Below are 22,196 nucleotides of genomic sequence, written 5' to 3' on the forward strand. Positions count from 1 at the left end.
ATGTGTGGAGAGGAAAAATGAGAAGGATGTGTCATGCATGTTGGGCCTTGGTGCTTCCTGGAAGCTGGGTATGGGGAATAGTGAACTACCTCAGGAACATGCTGTGTGTTTGGCCCCTCAGAACCAGAGTTGATAAAACCAAGCATCCTGAATAGGAGAGATAAATTACAAAAACTAAATCCTCTTGGCAAATATACTTTTAACTTCTAGTTTAAAAAAAATCCTTACGGTCGATCGGTGAACAATATTCTAGCTCAGCTTCATTAAGTTAAATATTCAGATGTTCGGTGCACATGGTGAAATAATGTTAATTTTCATTTTCTGTTGCAGATCCAGAAATCTGCTTCTAACAGCACTTATGATCTATATGTTCTTGTAAGGCTAAATGCGCTCAGCTACAGTAGGTACCTTGTAAAAAACAAAAAATCAACTTGCACCAAGGCCTCAGGTGGCCGATGCTCAGAAAGTCCCACCTCGTCTAGAGGGAGAGTGATTACATTCGACAGAAAGCTAGTGAGCAAATCGAAAAATCCGGGGCACAGACTACTCCCATTGATGAATGACTGCTATTTATTGATGCTGAACGAAGACACTAACTTGCTGCACAGCATCACTGACAGGTGAGAACCATGGTAAATGGCTCCTGTATAAACCAAGCTTAAGAACAAAAGCTCCTGCTCGCTTCGTTTGAACTCCAGTAAGCTTTAGAATAGCGACATAATTCGGAATCTGATCTGGTAAGGGAACCTTTTTTTAAAAGGGGATCTCCTAGATCCTTTTCGAACAGGCCAATATTAAAGATGATTAATATGGGTTTCTTTTAGACATGTAAACCTGGCTTGTGTATTTGATTAAGGCAGAGCTGCTATACAATTGCTGGTTTGCATTCTACGTAGGGAATAATTTCTGTAACACAATTGCACCTACACTATGGAAAAACCTCTTTCCGTGATGCATTTTTGAAAGCAATACATTAATTAGGCCACAGCTGGAGTACTGTGTGCAGTTCTGGTTGCCACAATATAGGAAGGATGTGATTGCACTGGAGAAGGTGCAGAGGAGATTCACCAGGATGTTGCCTGGGCTGGAACGTTTTAGCTATGAAAAGAGACTGGAGAGGCTAGGGTTGTTTTTCTTAGAGCAGAGAAGGCTGAGGGGGGGACCTGTTAGAGATATACATAATTATGAGAAACATAGGTAGGGTAGATAGGAAGAAACTTTTCTCCTTAGTGGAGGTGTCAATAACCAGAAGGTGTAGATTTAAGGTAAGAGGCAGGAGGTTTAGAGGGGATTTGAGGAAATGTGTTGTTCACCCAGAGGGTGGTTGGAATCTGGAGCACACTGCCTGAGGGGGTGGTAGAGGCAGGAACCCTCACAACATTTAAGAAGTATTTGGATGAGCACTTGAAACGCCACAGCATACAGGGCTACGGGCCAAGTGACGGAAAATGGGATTAGAATAGATAGGTACTTGATGGTCGGCATGGACATGTTGGGCCAAAGGGCCTGTTTCTGTGCTGTAAAACTCTATGACTATGACTCATTATCCAGGTATGATTTTTTTTTTAATGTCAGCTTTCTCCATGTCCTCCTTTTTGAGGAGATGTGGACTCCTTAATATGGCAATCCTCCAGAATCTTACTCGGGTGACTACTCTGCACAATTTCAGTGCCTTTTGCTGCTAGCTGGCTGAGACCAGCTAACTCAGCACAGATCAAGTACCAAGCAAGTATCTTTCTGGCCTATATGGTTCAGCTACTCCCCTTACCTTAACCAGCCCATCTAAGAATGCACAGAAGGCCTAAGTCACAGTAATATATATATATATATATATATATGCAAGCTTTTCCTTTACTAATTTAATGTGAATTCTCCAGAAGAACAAATAGCATTTTGTGGAAAGTGAGTTACTTGGGAGAAATTAACACTGAAACTGCCACTATGACCTCCTCTGACAATTCTGAAACTACTTAGTGTGTAGCTTGATTCTCATGGAGAAACCCACGTGAACACATTCAAATATGTCCTTAATTCACAGTGAACATTGATTCTCAATGTCGATCTTATCACTTTGTGCCTCGCTCTTGTGAAGCGGATGATTGATTTGGAAACCTTAAAGAAGGAACATTGAGCAATTGGGAAATCTTTGTTGTATTCAATCACCCAGTTGCCATCATAATAGTTGCTCTCTGTTGTAAATGGCAGATCCTCCCAGAAGACTGTCAAGATAAAGCAGGAATTTTTGGAGTATCACGCTAATGGAGACGTTAAACAGGGCCCAATCTCCGATAATTACATATTCACACCAAATGGCTCAGCGATGCTGGTGTCGAAGTCTATTGGTATGGAGATAGTTACAGGAAAACTAGTAACTGAAATCAGACAGTACTTCTACAGGTAATGTACATCAAATGTAACATGTTAAAGACCTTTATGTACTGATTTCTCATTAAGGTTGGGATTACTGTAAGAGAAAGCAAAAAAGAAAGAACAAACTTACAATTACATATAAATAATCTTTTTTTAATGTTGCTTGCTGGAGGAGTTATTGTTGGTCAGGGCAACAAGAGAACTCTTGTGCTCCTCTTCAAATACAGTACCTTGTGGTTTTTTTACACTTACCTGAGAAGCTAGACTGGTCTTGGTTTAATGTCTCATCTGAATGAGAACATTCCCAATAATAGTGTTCTCTCGGTATTCCACTGAAGTGTTGGCTTGAATTCTGTATTCCAGTCCTGGAGTAGGGCTTGAACTCTCAATATTCAGATTCCAAGGTGAAGGTGCTTCAACTTTTAAAAAAATTATTTGTTCATGGATGTGGGCATTGCTGGCAAGGCCAGCATTTATTGCCCATCCCTAATTGCCCTTGAGAAGGTGGTGGTGAACAGTCTTCTTGAACCAGCCTTCAGTTTATGTGGTGTCAGTACATCCACAGTGCTGTTAGGGAGGGAGTTCCAGGTTTTTGACCTAGTGACAGTGAGGGAACGGTGATATAGTTCCAAGTCAGGATGGTATATGGCTTGGAGGAGAGCTTGCAGGTGGTATTCCTATGCATCTGCTGCCCTGTCCTTCTAGGCAGTAGAAGTCACTGGTTTGGAAGGTGCTGTTGAAGGAACCTTAGTAAGTTGTTGCAGTGCATCTTGTAGATGATACACGCTGCTGCTATCGTACAGCAATGGTGGAGGGAGTAAATCTCTGTGGTGGTGGTTGAGGTGCCAATCAAGTGGGCTGTTTTGTTCTGGATGGTGGCGAGCTACTTGAGTGCCGTTGGAGATGCACTGTTCCAAGCAAGTGGAGAGTATTCCATTGCACTCCTGACTTGTGCTTTGTAGATGATGGATTTGGGAAGTCAGGAGGTGAGTTACTCACAGTAGAATTCCCAACCTCTGACCTGCTCTGAGTCAGGGCTGCCACATATGCTAAAATAGCAATAAAATTATTTCATGTTAGATGGGCTATTGGCATAATGCATAAATGCTCTGTCCTGGGATGGTAGGATAAAGTATCCCTCTACTAGCTAATACAATGTGAGTTCCTAAACTAAAACATACCAGGAATGTCCATCCCCGAGGAAAGGAAGGGAAAATCAGACGGAGTACTTTGCATCACTCTTGCATAGTTTTTTTACAATCAGCTGTAATTTTTAACTGTAAGAGTGGCGTTGTCTGCCATCCAGGAGCAGGTCCAGGCTTGTTACCACACCTGGAGAATTGGACATGACAGAGAGCGATATGGCTGGACAAGCAAATGTAGCTTTTAATCGTCGTTTGGTGGTACAGAACTTGAGTACTGCTGAAGAAAGACATTTTATTGAAGCTTTTCGTTTTGCACCCACAATCAGAAGAATATCAATGTCAAGGGAAGCAACAATTTTATACTTTATATGAGAAGAGAGTGCTGATTGGTTGGCAAGTGAACTCTGATTCGTTGAGGTGTTGCCATGGAGAATGCACCAGTTAATGTGTTGCTGCATAATTTGCTGCCAGCTTTACACCATATTAACAGTGAGGCTGTTTATTAACAGTGAGTGCTAACAGCCTCACTCTTATTATATCAGTAGTAAAATCCAGGCCAAAAGTCATTAATCTTTCCATGATTTTTAGGTGCTTAGTACTCATCCTGTTTACAATCCCATCCCTGACACTAACTTCAAAACTTAAAAATCTCTGCCTTTTAGATCTGAGAAAGAGCGGTTGCGCTGTGTACATTGTTTTATAGGAAATAGACGTTTCTATCTTTGTAAATTCCTACTTTCCAGTGGCAGTCATTTTGTTTACAGTCGAATAAAAATCTGTTCAGGATGGGACTCAAGGTGTTGCATGTGCGATTAAACGCCAGTGATTTTATCTGTTTTAAACAGCAATATTTCTGCCAGTGCAAATGATTACCAATATGCAATATTCACAAAGATCTACCGTGTACCTAATGGGTATGACGGGTCAATGCTATGCAGCAGAATTGAGCAGGAGTACACCGTTGGTCCGCTGGACCTGAACAGGGAAGCGATCTTAAGGATGGCTACAGATCTGAAAACTGATAGGACCATTTACACGGACAATAACGGTTACCAGATGATGAAGAGACTGTACAAGTTGCATACCAACAATACTCTGGCTCGAGTAGGTAAACTGTTATGTTGCACTTATGCTCAGGGTGAGGGGAGGAAAAGGGAGCCTGGATTTTTGCAACTTTTAGAAAATTATAGCTGAGACCCTTTTTGAATTTATTTTTCTGGGAAAGCATTGAAGATGAAATAATGTCTTCATTCATTGCAGGTTTCATTATATTTTTCCCCCTTTATGGCTCTCCCTCTCCCCAAATGTTACTATTTAGATTATAGATTAGATTATTAAATGTTTATAATTCACCACTGTTACTCTTTTAAGAGAAACACCGGAACAATATAAAATAAAAACCCAGGAATGGTTGAAAGACCCAGTATCTCAAAAGGTGAGAGAGGTTGAAATGGGTCTACATCTGAACTGAGGAGTTTCAAGCGAAAGGCCCCACCCAAAATTTTAAAGTCCTATGTCAGATGCTGACTATTGCCAGTATTTCCAGCAAGTATTTTTTTTTTAACCAAAGAAGAAGTACACATTAAGCTGTGCTTAACTTCTCAGTGTGCTACTGAGTCAAACTATTCTTCACCTTTGACGTGCTACAGATTGGATTCTGTGTTGCCATAGTGCTGATGCAAATGTTCAAGTAACAAATTGCTTGAGAACTGTTGCACTCCATTGCACTGGATGTTGCCATAAGGTGATTTCTTGTGCATTTGGGATTATTATTCAAAGCTGCATTGTATTTTGTTGATTTAACGTGCAGTTTTTTTTTGCATGTAAGTAGAAAATAATTGCACTTTGAAGCTGTTCAGAGGTGAACAATTTTAAAATTTCACAAACTATGGCTATCCTAGATTTTTTAATACAAGTATCGGCTGCTTTCTCTGGATCATCGTGGTCAGAAGGGAATATTAACAACAAGTCTTTTCCTTGTGCTTTTCAGAATTACTACCCTCTTGTAAGGACCGCTTATATTGAGGAAAGTGGCACAAGACTTGTCATTTTATCAGAGAGAGCACATGGCATTTCCAGCCAAGCTGATGGGCAGTTGGAGGTGAGAAGCTTTTTTTTTTAGCTTGAAGCAGTTTTTTTTTGTTATTTTCTATTTTTATGAACTACATAATTCTGTATTATATCATTGAAACACCCACTAATGAGAGAGTCTCACCGTGATCAGGACCCATTCTTAAAGAGCAGTCAGTTAAAATGAAGTGAATCAATTTAGACACAACTGAATTTAGAGATTGGTTTTAGTATTTTTGATAGATGGTAAAGCATTTAAACCTCAAGGAATTGAATTTACCTATAGTAGAAGTGCCCTACGTTAGTGATACTAGTTGATTCCCCTCCAAGTCGTCAATATTGTTGAAGTCAATGTGCTCTTGAAACCAGGGACAGGATTTTGCCTTTTGGCTCAGGACCCCCACATCGAGGTCAAATGGGGGTCACAACCCTGCACTGTGTGGAAATAGTCGCCTGGCAATGATACAAAGACTGCCTATTCTGTTCACCAGAATACAACTGAGCAGGGCCAATGGGAGATGCATCAAAGTGGGAGCCACGATTGTGAATAGTTCATATAAACTTGGTTGTTCAAACACCCAAGTGAATCCTTTTGTGCAACCAAGACGATTTCCTCATAGCTTTGTCTTACTTTTATGCAGTGCTACCTCTGTGGCTTCAGTAGAGCTGAAGACAGGCTGCTCAACCCCCTGCTCTGACACATGACTTGACTGTGGCAGATGTCCTCTGGGTTCTAGAGCCAGGCTCCACCAAAGACTCGTCCCCAGCTGCATACGTGTAGGGACCCACTTGGTTATCAGGGCAGCAGGCGGCGTGTGTAGCTTTGTTAAATGGGGTGAGGGCAAGGGCCAAAAAGTGGGGATGCCTTGCGAAGAGCCCCCAATGCCATGACCTCTTTCTCATCTTTACACCTTCCCTCTCAGGGCCTGCCTTCACTTCCCTGCTAACCAAGAACAAGAGAGCGCTTGGCTGCATGTGAGTCTGGTTTAGCCACCAAGGCAAGGTTTTGATTGGTGTTCTGTAAACTGGCAGCCACAGTATGCATTGGTGGTGGCCTGATGTGTTTGATTCTCAACAAAGTTACATTTCATTGGTGATTATTGAAAAGTATCGAATTGTGGCGTGTACAAGTCTTATTCTATGAAAGTTACATTTAAGGATGAGGTAATCCTTAAGCTGAATTTTTTTTTGGTGTTGTTTATTTGCATAGCTATCTTCTGCTGATCTTTTTCCTCTTCATAATAAAACCAGACTCTCAATTTCACTAAAATAAAGGTCCGCCGTTAGAAATTTCAGTAGTTAATTAATCATATTGTTATCTGCCTTTTTCTCCACCTCCATAATTGTGTAATCTCAGTGGTCTGCTTCTCCCTTAATGATACTGTTGCAGATGATGCTTCATCGAAGATTATGGAACAACAAGGAATGGAATCTGGGCTACAACCTTACACTGAATGACACCTCTGTGGTACGACCACTTTTCTGGCTGATGTTGGGGTCAAAGTCAACAACTTCATCCCTGTATCAGAGTGGGATGGCGCTCGAGTTCAGGCCCATTGTCATGTATGGCCCTGCCTCAGGTATGCGGCTTCTGAGCTTACAGACCGGGTCAAAGGTTGAAAATCTAATTTGCAGACCTCTGTTGTCGATGGGTAATATAACCTGTTGTTGTATTAATGTTGCGCCCCATTTCTTTTAGCAGAAAGGCAACATCATAGAACTCTCACCCTGTTAACCTGCAGCAAAATGGTGGGGATGGGGGAGAAAATTCATGTGCTCCCATGTTATGGAAAAGCTTCCAGAATTGATGGGAAAGGTTGGGAGGGGAGTAGGTGTTGGTGGGGGGTGGGGAGGTTGGTGGTGAGTAAACTATCAGAACTGGGAGCTGGAAAGGCAACAGCTCTTGTACCCTTTTTGAGTTAACACGTGAGAAGGGGAAAACAGGGCAACATTTCTGCATTAAAGCGGAAACTTGCTTTAAAAGCTGACCCTGCCAGTCCAGCTGGCAATCCTGCTGCTGATGCTAGCAGCAAAGGATCAGGACATTCCCAGCTTTGCTGGGTGGCAGTTGTGCCTGTGGCAAACTGTGCAGGCCAGAGAGGTCCCAGATGCAATCTCCACTCTCTATCTTGGGTTTGATAGCAGTTGCAGGACTTTTATTGACCTTGCCATTCAGAAGGGAAAATCAGTCTTCTGATTTCTGATCACAATGAGCTAAAGTTGCTCATTGGTTATTGAATAAAAGCAGAATTAAACTCAGCCGTAAGACCCCTATATCTGAATCGCCTTTTGGCACAAATATAACTGCACCCCAGCGTATTCAAAATGTCAGCCACAGCCTTAAAAGATCTGTTTGTGCCCTTTACCTGACATTCTGCAGTAATTCACATCATGTGATTTTATGATGACGGATGCCTGTAAAGTCAGCCTTGATCTGCAAATAGTATTTTTCTCCTTGGTAATGGCTGAACTGTCGAAATCTGTATGTTCTGCGCTTGTGTGTTCTTTTGCCTCTTTAAGCCTCCCATTCTGATTTTATTTTTATTTATAGAACTAAAATGGTTTGTTATAAGTATTGTGGCAACTCTTTTCAAGCTTATACCCACCAACGTGGCAGATCTTGTGTTGATTTGTACAATGTTAAAGCAACTTTATGTGTAGTTGCTGTCACAGTCTACGAATGGAAAGTAAGAATATTTTCCTGAATGAGTCTTTGAAAACCAAGTAGGCTTTTTTACTTGGACTCATAAACTTTAGACATGCTCGGTGGACACTTCTGTTCCCACAGGAGGCGTGAAAGGAGGCAGGAGGGCCTAAAAATTAGGTGGGTTGGCCTCTGGACTGATGGCCAACGCCTTTCCGACTTCACCATTATAAGTTCAGGCGGGGAGGCCCATGGTCGACCTTCCTGCCCTGCCTCCATTTGAGACCCTTAATTGGCCAATTAACAGCCGCTTAAGGTGCTCTTCCCGCCTCCACTGCAATCTTCCCAGCTCCAGGTGTGCCTGCCGACATGTGCCCCGCACAACTGGTAAAACCATGCAGGATGCACGTCAGCTCGAAGGGGAGGGGGAGGGGAGGGGAGGTGGGGTGGTGGTGGGTTGGGGGGGGGGGTGTCCCTCGATCTGCACTAGTCTGTGCATGATCGAGGGGATGGACGTGGGGCAGGGGAGTGGCCGCTGTGAGCCAACCCCCTGCCCTTGCTGCCGACCCCCATGCCCACGTCCCTGTGACCCCAACCCTGGGACTCGGGGTCGGGGGAGGTGGGGAGCTGTCGCTGGCTAGGCCAGCATTTATTGCCCATCCCTTAATTGCCCTTGAGAAGGTGGTGGTGAACTACCTTCTTGAACTGCTGCAGTCCTGCAACCGCTGTTGTTCTAGCCGCAGCCACGGTCTGCTCCGTGGCGCTGCTGGCTTCTGATTGGCTGGCAGTTTTGGTGGCCGGCAGCTCTAGGCGGGCAGGGCACATCCTATCCCGAGGTCCTCAGTCGGAAGGAAGGCCAGCTGCTGTCCTCTTAAGTGCCTGCTGTGTAGAAGATACAGCGGCCTTCCCCCTAAGAGTCAGCGCGGGTGTCTCATTGGCTTTTTGGGCAGCGTGTGAGACACCCGCTGAAAATGGAAGATTCTGCCCGCTCTTTGCATCACCCAGCATTCAGTCACACAACCTGTTGTTTTTAAAGGACAACAGATGAGGTTTTCCTCCCTCTGCCCCTGCCAGCCTGCATTTGTGTTTTTTAATCCATTAAAATCTGGCACTGGTCAGTGCACAAGCAAAAAAAAAACCCTGTTCCATGTTTTCTTTCTGTAATTTTACACTGATAATATTGCTTGTTGTGCTGTTTTTCACAGGAAAGGAAGCACTTGTCCCATCACACAGTTCACAGAGTAACAGTTCAACAAGTTCTACCTTTCTCCCGCCTAATCTCCATCTCCTAACACTTTGCCTGCCTGGCTGGCGATATAATTCAAACCACACTGAACATGTGCAGAATATAGTCCGAGGTAAGCCATTCTAAATTTGCACTGTATTGATGTGCTCTTGCTTGTTTACGTGTTTACGGAGTTAATGAAGAACGGGAGCACCTGAATTCACTGGCCACTCAATTGTTTTACGGAAGTGTTTACAAATGTTGTGTGCTACAGATCCCTTATCCTTCTGTTTGCTAACCACAGTTAATGATATTTGCAGACTGTCAGGTTTAAATCTGATACCTGCACAGACAGCTGGAAGAAGAATTAATGGGTCTACTGCCAGCTACTTGAGCTGTTGTATTGCACTTGTTTTTACTTTTAGCTATTGCGAAAATAAATAGTTGCAGCAGTTATATTGCATCATATTAGCAACCTGAAGTTGCAACATACTGAACGCTGCTTGTTGTCAACTTTGATCCTGGCCATTAAGTCAAACGGAATATGGTGAGCACCTGGCAAGTGTAACCCTGGGCTGCCACTGAATGCCTTGCTGATGATTGGGCACAAAATACCCTTGATCTGCGAGCTGGTCACTTGCCAGTTGTCTTGCCTAGTACATGATATGTTAATGTGGAAGAAAGTAATGAAATAAATGAACAAGTGCCTGCTGTTGGAAAAGAGGATGGTGTGAAAAGAATTAGCTCTGTCAAAGTTATCTTGTGTTAATTTGATTTAAAATTATTACCCTTTTATTGTTGCACAATACAAAGTAACAATTTATTTATCAATAGAGGGATTGGGGGCTGCTGGAGATGTGGTAGGGCGTGGTCGGAGAGAGAGGGAGGCATAGGAAAAGGGAGTGGGAGGGAATGTGGACTGGTGGAAGGAGTGAGGGGAGAGAGAGAAGGTATAGGGAAAGGGAGGGAGAGGGAATGAAGACTTCTGAACGAGGGAAGGGAGGAGGAAGAGGGAAAAGGACATAGAGAGGGGGAGGGAAAGGCGCGCGAGGAATGGGTAGAGTGAATGGTGAAGGAGGGCAGGCACAGTCAGGGGTGAAGGAGAGAGAGGTCATGGCTAGGAGAGCGGGAGTGGAAAGGCCTGTTTAGGGGTGAGGGATGGCATAGTTAGTGATAAAGGAAATTAGATGGGCTCTTGAGGGAAGTAAACTTGCAGTACGACAGGGATAGAGTGGGAGAATGGGACTGATTGGATTGCTCTTCTGAGAGGCAGCATGGACTCGAAGGACCAAATGGCCTCCCTTTTGTGCCAGAATGACTCTCTGATTCTAAATCTCTCATTATTCCCATTTACAGTAAACCATAGTGCTGCACTGTTGGAGGTTCCATTGCACCAACTCAGATGAACATGAAAGATCACATGGCACTATGTGTAGAAAAGCAAGGAAGGGTTGCTGGTGTCCCAACCAGCATTTGTCTCTTACCTAATATCACTGAAAGAGGGGAGGCCGTGACTTACTTTGTGGAGCTTGGAGCATGATGCTTTGGAACTTTCTTTAACTTACTAAGTGGGCTCCCTTCCCTTTCACACCTGTTATTGACCTGCTTCAGCTTCCGTGAAAACCAGGGTTGCTTCCCCAGTCAGGCCTGATGAAAATGACACTGGGATCCTGTTGACATAATAAAATTCCAATTTTGCATAAATTCTTGAGGCATCTGCTTGTTTTCCCTATTTTAATGGCAAAAAAAATAGAATGTACAGAATTAGAGATGGCCTTTAATTTGGTTTGGAAATTGGGAGTTAGATGAGAGAGTGCAGATAAGATATATTCATATTGGCAGTATGTGACAAGTAGTGTTTGTCTGGGGCCTTAATTTTTCACCCTATTTATTAATGACTTGAATAAAAGATTAGAGAGTTACAAGTTTGAAGCTGACCCTATAATTAGAAGGACAATAAGTTGTGCAAATGGGAGCAGGAAGCTGCAAAGGGACGTGGACAGATTAAATGAGTGGTGTGGTTTCTTACTTTGCAGAGGAAAGGTCAAAGGGTTTGAGCCTGACACCAACATGCTAGCTATTTTGTCAACATGTAAACGATCAGTACACGCAAGTATTTAAGTACTAGTTAACAGAATAGAATAAGAATTGATATTACCCACTCCTATTCTGAGTAGGAGCCAACACCTCATTCATCAGCTGCCCGTTCAGCTGGGGCTTGCTCTCTCTCTGCCTTGACTCCTCGTCGGGACCTGGAAAAATTTATTAATTTTGCTTCCAATCTCCACCCCTCCATCATCTTCACATGGTCCATCTCTGACACTTCTCTTCCCTTCCTTGACCTCTCTGTCTCAATTTCTGATGATAGACTGTCCACCAATATCCATTACAAGCCTACCGACTCCCACAGCTACCTTGACTACAGCTCCTCACACCCCGCTTCCTGTAAAGACTCCATCCCATTCTCTCAGTTCCTTCGCCTCCGTCGCATCTGTTCTGATGACGCTACCTTCAAAAACAGCTCCTCTGACATGTCCTCCTTCTTCCTTAACCGAGGTTTTCCATCCACGGTCGTTGACAGGGCCCTCAACCGTGTCCGGCCCATATCCCGCGCATCCTCCCTCACGCCTTCTCCTCCTTCCCAGAAACATGATAGGGTCCCCCTTGTCCTCACTTATCACCCCACCAGCCTCCGCATTCAAAGGATCATCCTCCGCCATTTCCGCCAACTCCAGCATGATGCCACCACCAAACACATCTTCCCTTCACCCCCCTTGACGGCATTCCGTAGGGATCGTTCCCTCCGGGACACCCTGGTCCACTCCTCCATCACCCCCTACTCCTCAACCCCCACTTATGGCACCTCCCCATGCCCACGCAGAAGATGCAACACCTGCCCCTTCACTTCCTCTCTCCTCACCGTCCAAGGACCCAAACACTCCTTTCAAGTGAAGCAGCATTTCACTTGCATTTCCCCTAACTTAGTCTACTGCATTCGTTGCTCCCAATGCGGTCTCCTCTACATTGGAGAGACCAAACGCAAACTGGGCGACCGTTTTGCGGAACACCTGCGGTCTGTCCGCAAGAAAGACCCAAACCTCCCTGTCGCTTGCCATTTTAACACTCCACCCTGTTCTCTTGCCAACATGTCTGTCCTTGGCTTGCTGCATTGTTCCAGTGAAGCCCAACGCAAACTGGAGGAACAGCACCTCATCTTCCGACTAGGCACTTTACAGCCCTCTGGGCTGAATATTGAATTCAACAACTTCAGATCTTAAACTCCCCCTCCCCCCATCCCCACCCCGTTTCTTTTCCCCCCCCACCCGCTTTTTTTTCAAGATTCTTCTTTCCCCACCTATTTCCATTATTTTTAAATCTAAAACTAAAACCTTTAGTCTTTTCACCCCACCCCCACTAGAGCTGTACTTTAAATATCCTGTTTTCCATTCTTAATTAGCACTTTTCTCAGACAAAGACCACCACCTTCAACACCTCTTTGACCCTTTTGTCTCTGACATCTTTTGATTATCTGTTCACACCACACCCTCAATGTGTCTCTTCCCCCCCATCCACCTTAAACCAATTTATATTTCTCCCTTGTTGAAACTATGCTGCAGTTCTGCCGAAGGGCCATGAGGGCTCGAAACGTTGACTGATTTCTTCTCCGCCGATGCTGCCAGACTTGCTGAGTTTTTCCAGGGGCAGTTCTGCCGAAGGGCCATGAGGGCTCGAAACGTTGACTGATTTCTTCTCTGCCGATGCTGCCAGACTTGCTGAGTTTTTCCAGGTAATTCTGTTTTTACTTTGTTTTGACTCCTCACTTCTTTGACGTGACTTCTCGTGTTGACTTTACAACTTGAACTGCAAACATAGCTCTGCTTTTAAATCCAGAGACCAAGGAAGCTGTAGACTTCTTGTAGGCTAAAACTTTCATAAACTTGGCTTAATTGTATAGAAGATTGAGGGAGTATCTACTCGAAGTGCTTAATATGTTAAGAGGCTTTGATAGGGTAGATAGAGAGAAATTTCCCCCTCTGATGGGGGAACCAAGAACAAGGGAACTTAGGCCAGGATTTTTCGATGGTGGGTGGGCTGGCGGGGAGTGGCGACGATTAAGGCCCGCCCAGTGTAAGACGCGGCCGATGGAGCTCAGCGCTACCTGTGCAAGCGGGGGTAAGGGGGAGAGTCGGGACCAGTGCTGTTTTGCGCGTGCGCATGAAAGAGCGCAGCAACCTCCCTGAGGCACGGAGCTGCCTCAGGAAGATCAAATGGATATTAAAATAATTAAAGAATTGAGTTAAAAATTTATTTAAACATGTGGGGACATGTTTTTATATTTATGAAAATTAATTAATTTAATAAAAGCTTCAGGAAACCTCATCCTGCTCGTGGATGAGGTTCGCTGAAAAACGCGAAGGCCGCTTGGGCTTTCTGCCTGCCCGACAGCCTTAAGGTTGGACGGGCAGCGTTCACAACTTGTTCACTTACTTTCTTATTGGCCTTAATAGGCCATTTACATTTCGGCAGGCGCGCAGCCGACTCCGGCGTGTGCCCGCTGAACGAAATATCACCATGACATTGGGACGCACGCCCAACGTCATCATGCGTCATTTTATGCGTTAGCGTGTCGGGCCTGCCTCCGCACGCCGACCGGAAGATTCTGCCCTTAGAGTCATAGATTGTAGAATAGTGCACCACAGAATGAGGCCATTTGGCCCAACATGTCTGTACTAGTTCCTTAGAAGAGCAATCCAGTTCACCCCACTCTTTCCCCATATCCCTGCAATTTTTCCCCCTTCAAGTATTTCCCCAATTTCCCCTTTCAAGGCTGCTATTTAATCTGTATCAGTCATGCTATCAGACAGTGCCTTCCAAATCCTAACTACTATTTGCATCAAAAGAGAGTTTTTTCTCATGTTGCTTCTCATTCTTTTGTCAATCGCCTTAAGTCTGTGCCTCTTGTTATCGACCCTTCATCCATTGGCAACGGTTTGTCTTTGTTTACTCCATACTAATACATTCATGATTTTAAATGACTCTTCATAGTTTTAAAATTCAGCCTAGACCATTTAGGAGGGATCGCAGGAAGTAATTTTCACATAATGAGTAGCAGAAACCTGAAATCCACTCTGCAAAGGTTGCTGACCGAATTGGAGCTTTCAAGGCTGAGATTGATGGATTTTTGTAAGGTAAAGGTTTCCAGGGGTACGGAGCTAAGGTGGATCGATTAAGCTAAGGTACAGATCAGCCTCAATCTAATTGAATGGCAAAGCAGGCTTGAAGGGCTGAATGGCCGACTCCTGTTTCTATGGGCAGAATCTTCTGTTCAGTGTGTGGGGGCGGGCCCCACACGCCGATGCATAAAATGACGCGCGGTGATGTCGGGCGTGCATCCCAACGTCACTGTGCGTCATTCTAATCTTCAGTTCGGTGGGTGCACACTGGAGTTGGCTGCGCGCCCGCCGAACTGTCAAAGGCCTGTTAAGACCATTAATGAACTAATTAAAGTACTTTTCAGGGCTGCCTGTCCAATCTTAAGGTTGGCGGGCAGGCGAAAAGCCCAAGCGGCCTTCGCGTTTTTCATGAAACCTCATCTACGGGCGGGATGAGGTTTCACGAAGGATTTATTAACTTAATAAAAACTTTTATAAAAATTCATAAACATGTCGTAGCTCATGTCACATGAGGGGACATGTCTGGATAATTTAAAAAATTTTTTTTTCAATTTTTCATAATGAAATGAATCTTCCTGAGGCAGCTCTGTGCCTCAGAGAGATTTCTGCGCTCTTTCGCGCGCACGTGCGTAAGAACACAGGCCCCGACTCTCCCTCCTCCCCCCGCCCGCACAGGTAGCGCTGAGCACTTCCGGGTGTGCGTCACGCTGGGCAGGCCTTAATTAGCCCGCCCACGTAAAATTGCGGCGCACAGCCAATCACGGGCGGCGATCGGCCCGCCCGACAGGGAGAAAATTCTCCCCTGCGTTTCTACAAGTTAATATTGGATTCCAAGTGAGTGGGCATGTACCTTGATCATTTTTAACTCTTCACCTACCCAGTTTCTGATGGCTATGTTGGGTTATTTGGTGTTTGCTTTCATGGAAACTATTAACTTCATTGGAAGTGGAAGGCACAAATAAAATAGAGGCAGTCTATTTATATGTTGTTTCAATGTTTTTCATATTCTTTTCAGTTTCGTTATCTTATAGACAGGCCAACGCAGGCATATCTGTTTTGTTTTCCATTGTAGACAAATCAACTTGAACGATACTGAATAAAGAGCTTTCACTGTGCTTAATAAAATCTTGTATGTATTGTGAGATACCCACTTCTTTAGGAGCAGGTTTGCACTCTGCCAATTAGGTAAAAATGTTCAATTTGGTTTAAATTTCTGCTTCGGGGCCGGTAAAGTACCTTTCTCCTTTTCAAGGTAAATCTAAACCATCTGACCCAGACTTCCATCGCGTTCTACTGAGAATTATGCATTTGTATGAAGTGGGAGAAGACCCTGTCATGTCCCAGGCTGTGACAGTCAACCTAAAGGTTTGTTGGACATTTTAGCACTTATTATTTAAAAAAAAAACTATTCAGTAGTCCTGTTTAATATAAAGCAAGTATATATGTGCAAAGCATGTTGAGTACATCCTGAGTTTAGAGTTGGAATTACCCTGTGGGTTCTTAGTGTATTGTTAGGATCCCTCTGGGGGAACCGTAACCCAAAACATCCAAGTGACTCCCAAAGAAGAAATTACCAACAAGATTCCACTTTTTGTAGCTTTTACTTTAACACGAATCAGAACCAACGCAAATCACATATGAATTAACAGGCAAATGATAAATAAAAAGGTACTTTTCACTTTTATTGGTCAATATAAAACGCCTTGCACAACTGCGTGCACCTGCATCACTCCCTGCAGAAATATGGCCCTATGTAGCTACATAGTTCCACAATATGCTGTTCTTTACTCACACTGGGGAGGTCAGGATTCCTATCCTTCAACAGCTTTCACCTTTGAGTTTCATGGGTACAATTATCACCAGCCAGGTGCACTTCTACAAACCCCCTTTCCTTTAGGTCACAACATGCCAATGGTGTAGATCTCCAGAGTTCCTTTTCAACCGACCAACCAATAATACCCGCCTTTGGGAAAACACCCAGCTCTTTAGCATCTCTGAGTTATTCACACAGCTTTCCAGGTGTTAGACCTTTATAGTCAGCCTGCACAGTACTTCCAATAGCTCCTGTCTCCTTTTCTGCCAAATGGAAAAACTGACCTCTTCCTGAGACTGATTTGTTTCTTTTCATCACAAAAATTCTCCATGTTCCTCTTCCTGTCCCTGTCTGCTTTCTCTTGTGTCTACATCTGCGTGCTGATGCCTTCACCCTCTAACTCCTCTACTTGTAGCTCTCCTTTATGTCTTCTAGCTATACAGCTTCTTTCATAACTTCCTTCCTGTTGGTACTGCTTCCAGATAAAGAGCCACCAGGTCACATGGACCAATATTTATTATCCAAGAACATCCCAATTTATCCCTTTACAATTGATGCAAACTCTTAAAAGCCCTTTTCAAAGATTCTTAAAAACGATTACAGATTCCACAGACATTTTTTAAAAATAACAAATTTTCCTTATGATATTACTTCCGGGTCAAATGTTGCCACAGTGCGAACACAAGATATTTGCATGAAATTATTTCCTTTTCTTTCTTCTTTTCCTCTGTACTTTCCTTCTAGCCAGTTTCCATTCTGGTTTCACTCTAGTGTATCAGTATCTGCAGTCTCCTGCATTGCATTTGTTCTTATGAGGTTAAATACTTTTCATCCATGAGAACATGTTTGTTTAGACCCTTTTTCAGACTTCTTGCTCATTTTATACATGAACGTCATTAACTGTGCTTTCAAATTATTGCTACTTCTTTGCTCATTGCCCTCTCATGAATGCTTGGAGCATGTAATATTTCAGGATATTAACTACCTTGAACTAATTTTCTGTGTGAGGCTGCTTACATCTTTTCAAGTTCTCACGTTTCTGACAGTCTCTTTTTACCCTTTTGAACATGATTCTGCAAGTGTTTTTTAAAATTCTTTCTTGAGATGTGAGCGTCACTAGCAGGACCAGCATGTGTTGTTCATCGGTAATTGCCCTTGAGAAGGTGGTGTAAAGCCACCTTCTTGAACCGCTGCAGTTCACCCTGGTATTGGCTCCAATGTATTCATCCCAATCAGGCCATTCAATTTTCTCCCTGCATAAGGTGTAGAGATCATTCTTATCGCATATTTCACTTCAGACTTTAACAAGCTATCCAGTTAATTTCCTTAAGCTTTTCCCTCATTTGTATGAAGTCACCTGTTTTAAAAATAATTTAGACAGTGTCTCCTGGCTCCCAGTCCTCAGGTTTTCTGACTTCCAGATCGTCGACTCATTGGATTATGGAACAGTTGTGCTTTATGTTTACTACACTGGATTTCAAACTGCATAAGTATTCGCAACTTGGATTGGCTGATTTTAAGTGGCCTATTAAAATTCCTCCTCATACAGACTTACTTATCCTTCCATAGAGCAAAGTCTCTAGTATTTTCTTCTGACCTTGTGATCTGTAACATTGCTCTGTGCTTAGTGTTGCCTTTTTCATATTAAGGATGTTTAACCAGAGTCGTCCATGTTGTAACTTTGTACCTCAACTTAACTAATCTCCTTGATGTCCATGGTTTAGAGGTCTGTACCATTTCCTTTCTTGGCGGTTTTGCTCTCTGTACCCCTGTATGCTACATTTGTTACCTTTCCCTGGAGCTAGCCATGTATCTCATTTTTATAATGTGTCATAATTCCCTACTCTTACAACAGACTCCGGTTCTGATATCTTATTCTAAATGCTGCTGGTATTCAAGTAGATACGTTTTAACATAGGTATGTTTCTTGGCCCCAATTCTCTGTGTTGCTGATGTCTCACTAATGCATGCCTGAGTTGCTGTGTCCATGTTACCTACCTTCCACTCGTGTCTGAGAACTAAAGCTGAACCGTTAAATAGCTCGGTGTTAAATCTCCTGCTTGAATTGTCTCTGAGGAGTGGCACACGATGCAGCAAATGTAAACTCCATGGAGAGAGAGGGAAGGAATATAATTGAAACAGTGGGGAAATACGTTTCATTAATAACACACACAATTTGAGAGAGGTCAAAGTTTTCCAACGCAGTAACTGAGCTAAGCTTCAATATCTATTTTTTTTCAGCAATCAATGGCTTTTTATTTGCAGAGCAGTCGTATGACATTCAAATTCCCCGTTACTTAGATAAAGTCTAAATTCTCTTTCTGCATGGAATCTCTGACAGGACCTGCTGAAAGTGCTGGGATCAGTGGTGTCTATTGAAGAGCGGTCACTCACTGGAATCTGGAACATTAACACGCTCAAACGCTGGAAGTGGAAAACGGCACAACAACATGATAGAGGCGAGTTACTTCACTTGTTTTAAAATAATTTTTTGAGATTTCCAAAGTGAAGGGCACAATATTCCTGTGAGTCGGACATTTCTTTTGCTTTTGACCCCCAATTTCCACAATGAAGCACTCTCTGATCAGTTATGGTTGCTTGTGCAGGTGCACGTTTGGGTTAATTCTGAGAGGCAAATATCAATGGGCCACCTGTTGACTGTATTTAAAGCACTTGCAAATCTAAATGCAATGTGCTTCTTACCACTTTTTTTCTTATCACAAACTGCAATTTTCACAGTTGTCTTAGGAGTTCCAAGAAGCGGTTTTGATTCAAGTCGATGAGCAGGCTGCAGCTTTCACACCTAGTTATCGAGTTCAGAGGTGCTGGAATTTATTTTTTTTAAAAGTAATAAGTGAGCGGACTATAGACTGCAACGCCCTGTTAAGATCCTGTCCCTTCCTTCCCCTCCACTTTAACGATTAGCAATCGTCCATGACTATTTCTTAACTAAAGTAACTTCCCTATGTGAGCAATAAGTTGCATTTAATGCATTGGTACTAAAATGCATTGCTGCCAAAATATTACTGTATATTTTAATTAACAAAGTCCTACAGATGCTAGGAACCGGAAATAAAAACTGAACATTAAAGAAGACACCATGCATACAGTCAAGACTGCTCCATCCAGAGACTGTATGATTATTTTATTATAGATTACCTGCCCAGCACCTATCTATTGATCCACATAATTTAAGGAATGCTAAATCCCTTCTCTACTATTCGTGAATAATTGGTGCGGTGGTGTTTGAAATCTCTAGCTCCCCCCCACCCTCCCCTTTGAATATCTGATCCAATTTGATGGTGTGACCTGACTATGAATTAACTATCTCTGTCGAGAATCTGTCCCACATGATTACTATTCTGCAGAGAGAAAGTTTTCAAATCTCCACCCCTGCTCAAAATTTGTGACAATTCTACTTTTCTTGCAAAAATAATTTTTCACAAAGTCACTGGTGCCTTTTGCAATTTAGTGCAAATAAAAACAGGAACTGGATGAGTTGAGGTGTTTCTGAGGTGCGTATTTGAGTATCTGTACATACCTTTTATACGTTAAAAATCTTACTATTGTGTGCACTTCCTTTGTGCACCCTATACCTTCTTGTTAGCTTTTTATAACAACATAAGGAGGGAGATTGTTTAAAGGTTTATAATGAGTATCTGTTTAAAAACTTGTTTAATGGGAAAACTACAGAATTATATTGCCGTTTCAGTTTGTTGGTTAAGTTCGTCACTTAAAATGCTTTTTGAAAAAGCTTTTGTCCAGCAAGTATGGTAACTGTAAATCCTAATAGTCAAAATCATATTTTAAGCAAAAATGAAAAATGTGAAAAGTTAAATGTTTTATAATGAAATGTTTGAATTGCACATTCTGAGGCTTCAACACAATTAGGGAAATGATTCACAGTTTTTGTGCTACACTGAAGATTTTGAAAATTTGAATGACTTAATTTTTTTATAAAGAATCTTTTACAGCTTTGGGACTTTGCAAAGTGTTTTCCTGCTAATTAAGTACTCTTGAAATGTAGTCACTGTTGTATTGTGGGAAATGTGATAGACAATTTGTGCAAAGCAAGGTAATATGAATAGCATGCTATAACAATTGTCCTGTGTCACTTCCTGTGTTTTGCAAGGCAGTTTTCATTTGCTAGTTCTCCTCAACCCTCCAGCACTCCTCACGTCTTCCCCCTCTCCTGTCTGACTTCCCTATCCTTCTCCTTCTCTTCAACAAATACAAGACATAATTTAGTATATTGCTTAAAATAATTCAGCTGTGTGAGACTCTCCTGTGTCTGTCTCTGTGTCATAGGGAGCAGGGCACATCTATGTTCCTGCTTCTGTCTCTGTCATAGGTCTCTCCTGTTTTTTTTGGTTTACTGTTTGTATCCTATACAACTTTTTTCCAGTTCCCAACATGTGTTTTTGTACATTTTGGGCTGAATTTTAATTTCCAGGAGTGCATGGGTTCAGGGGGACAAGGAGGTTGGGGGGTGGTGGGGGAGGGGGCGGTTAAAGCTGGTGAAATTGACAGTGTGTAAGGAAAGCGGCTCCAATCCGCCAGCTTCTACATTTCACTAGAGTGCAGCCGGCTGCATGCATCCAACCGCCTTGGAAGAGGCAGTTGCCACTTAAGGTGTTAATCGCTTAGAGTAATGTTGACATGGGATTTCTACTTTAACTTTGGGTCCATGGGTGTTACGGCCTGCCTGGAACTTGCCAGTGAAAGCAGCGACAACTGGGAAAGGTGAAGCAATCCCAGGGAAATAGGGCCATATGTACTCAGTACCTGCTTGTGCCAAACTGTTTATTCACAGCACTTGTGCAGTGAGGTTATTCTATACGTTTTGGAGGTGCCTTCAACACTTTGCGGGGGTATTTTATGGAGATGTTGGGCCACTGGAAAGCCAGCAAAAGATCCGAGTTACCCCTTCCGGGCGGGTTTCCCAGTATTAAGAGGACAGTGGCAAGCCTTCCCCTGGGATCAAGGACCCCAGGAGGGGTGGAAGTTCTGCTTCCGCCCACTGAGCTATCAACTAATCAGAAGCTGGCAGCTCTCTTGCCCTGCAGTGTCACCGGGGAGGTGGTAGCTGCTGCTTACATGACACCCACTGGGGGCCCAAGATCGAGGAGCAGCCGCAGGTACGTGATGGCTGGATGAGTTTTGCGGAGCGAAGGTCGTGAGGGTGGAGTTGTAGTGGGGGTCTGGCGGCGAGAGCTGGGTTTGGCTGTCAGTGGGACACCCTCTCCCTTCCCAATGCCAGTTCCCTCGATCAGGCACTGAGTGCCTTTGAACAAGGGACACCCCCAACCCACCCCCACTTCTCCCCCACTAAACCTCCAGGAGCCCACAAGCAACCTCACATGGGTTAGCTTGTAGTGGTCCTTGTGTGGTGACAGGCCCACCCGCTGCTGGCTAATACCAGTGGCAGCAGGATGAGACCTTTAAGTGCATTAATCGCCTGCTTAGGAGCCTCAATAGGGAGTGGGGGAGGAAGCCCATCCATGGGCCTTCCCAGCTCAGATTTAATTTTGGCGGTGGGGTGCTCACATGCCACCCTCCCCCCTGATAAATGCCCCACCCTCTCCAAACACACCTCAAGAGACAGCATAAAATTCAGCCATTTGGTGGTGTGAAGGTTTGGCTTATCAGATTAACATGGGAGCCACTTGCGTTACCTCATAATGAATTTCGGATGAGGTTGGTAGTGACCAGCAGCAGTAGTTGAAGCAGCACCAGCAACCGGTGATTGGGCAGA

The 22,196-nt window shown here is 43.6% G+C and overlaps 1 protein-coding gene across 3 annotated transcripts in view; it reads left to right on the forward strand.

Annotated features, from left to right (window-relative positions):
• man2b2 (mannosidase, alpha, class 2B, member 2) overlaps nt 1–22,196 on the forward strand; it is a 62,036-nt gene that overhangs the window by 34,771 nt on the left and 5,069 nt on the right. For all 3 annotated transcript variants that reach the window (XM_078538447.1, XM_078538427.1, XM_078538437.1), the window contains exons 11-18: nt 331–620; nt 2,206–2,397; nt 4,361–4,619; nt 5,506–5,616; nt 6,976–7,165; nt 9,435–9,587; nt 15,881–15,993; nt 18,783–18,900. In XM_078538447.1, the coding sequence (XP_078394573.1) occupies nt 331–620; nt 2,206–2,397; nt 4,361–4,619; nt 5,506–5,616; nt 6,976–7,165; nt 9,435–9,587; nt 15,881–15,993; nt 18,783–18,900 (1,426 nt within the window). The remainder of the gene's footprint in view (nt 1–330; nt 621–2,205; nt 2,398–4,360; nt 4,620–5,505; nt 5,617–6,975; nt 7,166–9,434; nt 9,588–15,880; nt 15,994–18,782; nt 18,901–22,196) is intronic.

Source organism: Cetorhinus maximus, chromosome 1 (assembly GCF_964194155.1).
Source record: "Cetorhinus maximus chromosome 1, sCetMax3.hap1.1, whole genome shotgun sequence".
NCBI classification, from domain to species: Eukaryota; Metazoa; Chordata; class Chondrichthyes; order Lamniformes; family Cetorhinidae; genus Cetorhinus; species Cetorhinus maximus.